At 37.3% G+C, this 7,896-nt stretch overlaps 1 protein-coding gene across 1 annotated transcript; it reads right to left on the reverse strand.

Annotated features, from left to right (window-relative positions):
- Positions 1 to 306: 306 nt before the first annotated feature.
- LOC104405536 (eukaryotic translation initiation factor 5B-like) lies at positions 307 to 7,626 on the reverse strand (the record flags this gene model as incomplete). The annotated part of the gene is made up of 9 exons (XM_010014272.1): positions 7,527 to 7,626; positions 6,097 to 6,118; positions 5,240 to 5,365; positions 5,032 to 5,116; positions 4,024 to 4,657; positions 3,349 to 3,569; positions 3,005 to 3,155; positions 1,540 to 1,635; positions 307 to 414 (listed from the first exon to the last, which is right to left on the reverse strand). Coding segments are annotated over exons 1-9 (1,543 nt in total), but the record flags the coding sequence as incomplete, so codon positions are not given.
- Between the last annotated feature and the right edge of the window lie 270 nt (positions 7,627 to 7,896).

The following is a 7,896-nucleotide window of genomic DNA, read 5'->3' on the forward strand; positions in this document are numbered from 1 at the left end:
ATCAGCTCCTCCCTTGGGGAAAAAACTAAAAAAAAAAAAAAAAAAAAAAAAAAAATCAAAAAAACACCCAAACAAAAACCCACAAAAAAAACCCCAACAAAAACCAAAAAGAACAACCAAAAACCAACCAAAAAAAGCACACCAAAAAAAAAACCAAACCCACAAAAATACCCAAAACCCAACACACACACACAAAACCACCAAGGAACAGCTACCTCAACTCACCCCCCCATGCAACAAGGAACAATACCTACCATGCAGGACTGCCACACAGTCTAAAAGGGGTTTATTAGCATTACAACTAACCTGGCTCTACTGGAAGAGGTGCCTCTTCTTTTACTGGTGTTTCCAGTTCTACAGCATCTTCAGCTGGGGAAGTCACCTCCACGATTTCTGAAATTGCCAGAAAGCAAACTGGTTGCTACATCCTTCCAAAGCACAAACCGACTTAGACAGACATAAAGCTTCACACTGAACTTCTATTTTAAGTTGTGCTATTACAAGTAAACAAAATCTGAATTTATGTAACACCAAACTAACTGAACTGCCACTTACTGAGTTAAAACAAAAGTTAGAGAATGCAGCTTATTTGAAAAACATCTGGGTTTCTAAGCAGTTGAACAGATTTATGTGATAGGTCCATTATTGGCTAAGAGGATTACTACTGCTTTTGAACATTATAAAAACCCTCAATCTCTTTAAAAGACAAGGGAAAAATGAAGGAATACTAATGAACTGCCCACTCTTGCTCTACTGTTCTATATGAAGAAATAAAAATCATAGATATAATTCAGTTACGCACTGTTCTCAATTCGTCACACACACTCCTTAAGTGGTAAGGAGCCACATAACTCATGTCAAATATTAAATAAAAAACAAAACAAAAAAAACCCAACCAAAACCCAAACCCAGCTAAATAACAAAAAAGCTGATTCAAGGAGCTTTTGGGTTTGTTTTTCTTTTAACTCAGGAATAGTCTTGAGAAGACCCACAGTAACAGCCCCACCCCAGGAAAGCCACAAAGCACATTCAATCCATGTCTAACCAGTGCAAGCTCTATGAACTACTTGCACCCTAGAAAGTGAAAACTGCTTTTATGTACAAGAAAACAAGTAAACAAATTGCCTCCAACTTAAAAGTACTAAAACTAAGATCAATCCCCTCTCATCCTGGGACATCAACTTAGACTTAATTGTAAGTCATTACTCACACTACATTGTATTTAACCTACATATGCACACAAAGCATTCAACCTCATCATCATAAAAAGCTTTTACATTCTGTACATCTCCAGCTTTTAGAAATTCTAAAGAAAATACTCGAGTTAAAGACAAAAAAAGCAAAAATCAAACAAACTTAATCCTTTGTTTTACAACAAATCAAAGTGAGCAGCCTTCAAAAGAACTTTAAAATCCTAATGCATCAGTACTCGAGCATGGGAGCAGGGATGTCAGAAGAACCTCAGAGCTGATTTTTTATTCCACAGACGCTCCCGGAAGTGTGACTGATGTATTAAGTATCCCCATATGCAAACCACACCTTCTTTATTTTCTGGCTGCTGCTGCTTCTTTTTCTTTTTGTCTTCATATATTGGCCTCTTCTTTGGCACAGAGTCTTTGGATGGCACTTCAACACCTGCAAAACAAATGTTAGAAAGAAAATTTGGGTGATTAGTTACTAAACATAGTTTAAAAATAAAACATGTTTTCTAGAACTGCAAGGTGGAGGAAGGGAGTGGAAATGCATATTTTATCTTTTTGAAAAGACTGATTTTCAAAAGCTGTAGAGACTGAATGGTCTCAAAAGTCAGATTACTAATGGGAAGAAAACAGTCTGATCCGAAGACTTCCGGTTTGAAGCTTCTCTAGATTTCATGAACACACACATGCAAAGTTTAACAGCACATGTTGATTTAAAGAGCCATGGTAAAATTCTTAAAGCCAGTCTGCCAATCACCCTCATTTCAGAAAATCTGGAGCAGTTAAGAGGCGCAGCTTTTAAAAGCCTAAAGTTGTTCAGTAGATAGCATTTTCTCTTTTGCTCATTGTCGGGGGGGTTGTCTGTTACGTTTAACAACATAGATGGTTTTAGGTATTAAGATATGCCAGGTTCAATTCATCAGCTTCATCTTCACCTGTGATGTTGGAAGGGATTCAGTTAAAAAACAAGAAGTTTAGCGCAAAAAACAAATTAGTAATTCAATTACTGCTGCACCTTCTGAAAATTCCTTCAGGTACCGTGTGACTTACAGCGTAGATTTGACAAAAATCCAGCTGTGGCAGCACACGAATAGAAGGATTCTAATAACAACAGCAACAACTGAAGAGAAACGGCCTTTGCGTATGTTTAAGAGCTCCAAACATTTTACTAGCTACAGAGATTCCTACCCTTACACCTCAACCTACCAGCAGTGTCAGACAGTGTTCCCTACAAATACCAAGAACTCATTTCTTTAACCACAAGTTACCAGGAACAAATTCATACATGGGCTTACAACACACTGGATACATTTATTTCATTGCAAACTTGTATTTGATGGAAAAAAACTGGAAAGCTCCTGTTACACACTTTTCCAGAAGCAAATGCAAGAAAGAGGGTAATATGCTGTCCCCATGGACTAACTAACTTGACAAAAGCAATGCACTTGCTTAAGGGAGCACATGAATTAATTCACAACGATACAAGACCTGCAGCACAACCCATCTGCTTTTCTTGGCCTTTGGACTAAGCAATGGAAAGAAGTGATTTCTCCTAAGTTCTTTAACTAACATCTTTAGACTGCAAGTGAACTATATTAAGGAGTTGGATATTTAAAGTGTAAGATGAAAATACAGACATTTAAACCTACTTTTGAAAAGATGGATGCCATACACACTGCCTTCCTAGACAACAGAGGAGTTTCACATGGAATTACTCAGGATTCCCCCCCCAGCTCCAGATAGAAAAAACATACACAGGGAAGGGGTATGATTTATTAGTAGTAGTATTAATCTTTACTACTTACCCTGAGCTTGAAGTAGTTTAAGAGTAGCCTCTGCTCTGGCTCTGGCTTCTCGTTGAGCTTTTGTTAAAAGTTTTCCCTCTTTCTTCAATCGCTCCTTCCTCTCTTTTTCCTTCTGTTTCTTCCTTTCTTTCCTCTCTTGCTCTAATCGTTCCTAGAAGGTGGTTAAAAAAAAAAATAAAAAAGCCATGCAGGAATGTTAAAGCATGCTTCACACAAAAGCTGGCCAAGTACATATTCTATTGATGAGAAATGTGTGAAGGACTAATCCAACAACTGCACCAGCAAGGGGACAGGTTAAGATTACCCTGAGGATAGAATCAAAGAGACTGTAAGATACACAGTACCTCCTCTTTGCGTTTTGCTTCTAGCTCCTCCAGTCGTCTTATGCGTTCTTCCTCCTCCCTTTTTGCCCTTTCCTCCTCCTCTTTCATTTTAGCTAAGGCTTCCTGCATAGCTTTAACCGTGGCTTTACTGGGACCCTTTTTCTTCTCTTTCTCTTTTTCTTCTTTCTCCCCTTTCTTCTTTTTCTTGTCTTTCTTCTTTTTGTCCCCCTCATTGTCATCACCTACAGAAAGAGCCAGCAAACATTCAAAGATCCGAGAAATTTTAAAGATACTCTAAATATAATTAATGTTTCAAATATAATAAGTAACATCAAACAAAGAACATTTTGACTGGCTACTATATAAGCACTTTGTAATGAAAAAAATAAAACTGTCTGAAGTCTTAAAGTAGCAGAATAACTGGGAACTGAAAAGTATGTTTGCAATATAGAACCATAATCACATCCTGCAATGAGAATTCACCATCTGTCTCTTGTTTTCCCATGTACCTGAACAAAATACAGGCCAGAAAAAACAGCCACATGGGAGCCAACACAAAGACACAGACAAGGCTACCAAATGTCTAGTATTCCCAATTCAGAACAAAGCAACGAGTCATCCTCACTGTGTGCCAACTCTTTGGCCTTAGAAAAGCTACAGTGTTTAAATTACAGTTTCAAAAACCACATTACAAACCCTCTGTTGCTGCAGGAGTCTCGCCAGGGGTTGCCACGACTTCAGAAGCTTTCTCTTCAGCCTTTTTTTGAGCTTCCTTCAGCTTGGCTGGTTCTTTACCACCTTCCAGCTCTTCCTTCTCTTTCTGCTTCCTCAGTTTGGCTTTTTCTTCCTCACGTTTTTTCCTTTCACGTTCTTTTTTTTCTGCCTTCTTCTGAGCCACTGTTTTTACTTTGAATGAAGGTTCATCATCATCGTCCCCACTTTCTGCAGCAGGAGTAGACTTCAGTTTCTGGTTTTTCTTTTGTCCTTTTCTAGACTGGGAGACATCATCTGATTCATCACCACTCTCACCTGTAGACATTGCCCCTGCACGGTCTTTGCTTTTCTTAATGTTAGTTTCATCTTCTTCTGACAGGTCATGCTTTTTATTTGACTTCTGAGTTTTCCCTTTGCTTTTCTTAAGCTGTATTTCATGATCATCATCATCACTGCCAGAAAGCATGTCTTGTTTTGATTTCTGAGCTTTTTTAGATTTTTTATCTTTATCTTCCACTTCTTCACTGTCATAGTCGTTTTCCAGATTGGCTTTTTTACTCTTTCCTTTCCTTTTTTTGTCTTGTTTTGATAAGCTTTCTTCATTGTCATTTTCAACCTGGTAATTAAACAACTCAAAAATCAGCCATGAAAAATTACTTGCTATTGTGAGCTAAGCAGCAGCACTGAAAGATGTCAAGAAAGACTTCTTTTATTGAAGACAAACTCTGAAAGCAGTAACTATTCCTGCAAAGTGTACACCACCTCAACCCACAATTAAAATTTATTCTGATTGGCTTTGAATAATTATTAGTATGAGGATATGGCTTCTGTTAAAATCTCTCACCAGTTACTTTACTATGAAAATATTATCAAGTATAATTAGATATACATGAATGTTTCACTATATGACAACACTAGAACTTTTCTGGGACAGAGGTGCCTTATATTTTACTATGCCTGTAATTAGCCCACTTCCCCATCAGTGTTCACCTTTCCTGTAGAAGGTTCCCTGTCAACTTTCCCTCCTTGTGCCTCTATTGACAGTTCTTCCAGCTCCTTCAGGATATCATCTTCACTAAAAAAAGAGACATGTTAAGGTACTTAAGTAACTGAGGTTTTGTAAAATGGAATAAAATAAGACAGAAAAAAAAAAAAAAAAGAAAAGAAAAAACCAAACAAAACAAACCACCAAGCTTACTCAAAATCCTGTTTCTTCTTCTCTTTTTTCTTTTTGCCTTTAGATTTCTGAGGCTCTTGCTCCTTTGCCGCTCCTGCACCCTCTATCTCAGCAGCAAGGGCATCAATATCAATATCATCTTTTGCACTAAAACACGAAAGAAAAGCAGGGTTATCAAGAATTCCAATGTTAAGTTTACAAAGGTAGAAGCTATCTGCATAAAACAAAAGCTTCAAAATGCAAAATATCAATCACAAAACATCAACATCACATGGGGGAAACTCACATTTAACAAACCATTATGCCCTATTACCTTATTCCACCCAAAAGGTCACAAAGGAAAAACCCTCACACCGCTTGAAGGGAGGTGGGACAGTGAAACATGCTCAGCTCCTGCAACGTGAGCTTTAAAATGTTAGGTTTGAGATTTTATAAAACTTCTTAGAAAAACGTAACTGGACTCTTTCACTTTGTTCCTCCAAATGACAAATGGTTTAGCCCTTCAAATCACAGTAATGACAGTAGGTGTCATTAATAGAAAAGCAGCCCCCACAATCAAAGTCTAAAATCAAAGCACAAATAGAAGAAAACTTGCAACTTAATAACCACAAAGTTCTATTAGCAAGCACTTATCTGCTCCTTTAAACACTCTTTAGCAAACAAAAAAAGCTATTGTATATTTATTTAGCAAGTAGAAGTTCTTCACAGCTTCCAACTTAAAACAGTTGCCTATGCTTTGCCCTCAGACTGAAAAGTTTCTTATCTTTCAAAAATAAAAGTAGTCACACAGAGGAACACAGTTCAGCCCCGAGACAGACTCTAAAGCAGATCAGAGAAAACACCAGTGCAGTTGGCAATCAGTCCTTTCCACTACTTACCTTAGTATCACTTCTCCCAAGCCTAAAGATAGCCAGAAGTTTCACTAGACACCTGAAATACGCATCCGTCCTCATTAGATCTCCTGATATCAAGTTTCTCTTTCAAAAGCATTTTCGTTTTCTAACCTCTCATCTGCAACTAAACACAAGTGGGCTTTTTACTGTCCTTTATCAATATTTGTGATTTGGATACACTTTTCTTGACTTGTACCACAAGAATTGAGCAAAGGCTAAGCCTAGTGTCCAGAGGTTTTTCCACCTAACCACACTCAATACAGCTATCAGAAAGAAGACCTACCTATTCCCTGCTTCATACTTAGAACCCTAGTAATAGACCAAAATTGGTCTATTAAAGTAGCCAGTATTATTTTACCAGAACTTGCAGCTTCCAAAAAAACAAACATACATTCAATCAATATGTATCTAACTCCTTCTTTGATACATGGGCAGAAATCTGTTCTTTGTCTCACAATTTCACTGCCTCAATTATTACCACCCACTAACAGCAAATCAACCAAAGACTGACCCACCAAATACCTGAATCTATAACCAGAAAATAGATTTATCTATTTACTAAATATCCAGGAAACAAACTTCTTCCAAAATCAGGACCTCTACGATGTCAGCAAATTCTAAACTACCAGAACTTCAGCCTTGCCAATTTACAAACCCAGAAGCTGAATATTAACAAAAAAAATCAAGTACCTTTAAAGATCCTGAAATTCAGTGAGTCTAAGCTATATTTCCCTTTGCAAAAGGAGTGGGCTGGGAGAATCGTTTTCCAAGTTCAAGTGAATGCTTACAGTCACAAACCCATTTTATCCCAAATATTGGACATAACCAAGTCACCAAACACTGTCTATATGTGACAACAGCACAAGTAAGCAACGATGCACTTTTTCTTATAAGGCCAAGACTGATTATTTGTATTTTTAAGATCTTAAATTTTCTTGCTTATAGACTGAACAATCCACATAAAAAACATCACAGTGAAGCACCTCACTGCACATCATCTTTATTAGCAGAAATACTCTAATTTTAGTCAAGAGAAGAAACCCCACACCTTAAATATAACTAATAGTACTACTTCTGTGCTGAGTAATACATTTCTTTGAGAAATGTAACTCTCAAATAGTTAATGCCTAATTTCTAAACCAATCCCTACCACCCTCAAGAGGAAATAATAAACTTTTTGGCCATTTCCACCTTACAAACAGCTGACTTGATGTTTCAGCAAATTAAAAGCTGTTTTTATAAGCAATTTAACTGGCTGTGCACCAGGAGTAGCATAAACAGCTGAAATAAAAATGTCACCTAGAGTTAAAGCCACAGTACCAGGCTAACTACATTACATCCAGGCCTACATATAGGCCCCCTCATTTCTTTTTCATTAAATGCAGAATATCGGTTTATTAAGCACATTTGCTTACCTCCTTTTACTTTAGAAGTTAAGGGAGAAGATAAAGTCAAATCCAAGCTTGAAATAGTTTGAAGCGACCAAAATACAAGCTCCACCACTACATCTTCCATGGCTGCACTGCTCCCACTACTGCAGAATCTTAACCATATGGCTGTACAGGTACTAAAGAGCCAAGTCTTTCAACAGCTCATATTTTACATGGATATTTTCAAGGCTGACTTTTCACATTGCAATTTTGCAGAAAGTTATGTCCAAACATAATACACATAGGTTTTATGCTACTAGCAAGGAGGATGCTTAGACTACCTTATGTTTTCCAGGATATGGGCTTTAAGGGGGTGGGAGTTCATTTGTTTTCAAATCAACACACTTCAACTGAA

This window comes from Nestor notabilis, unplaced genomic scaffold, assembly GCF_000696875.1.
Source record: "Nestor notabilis isolate BGI_N333 unplaced genomic scaffold, ASM69687v1 scaffold10685, whole genome shotgun sequence".
Classification (NCBI taxonomy): domain Eukaryota; kingdom Metazoa; phylum Chordata; class Aves; order Psittaciformes; family Psittacidae; genus Nestor; species Nestor notabilis.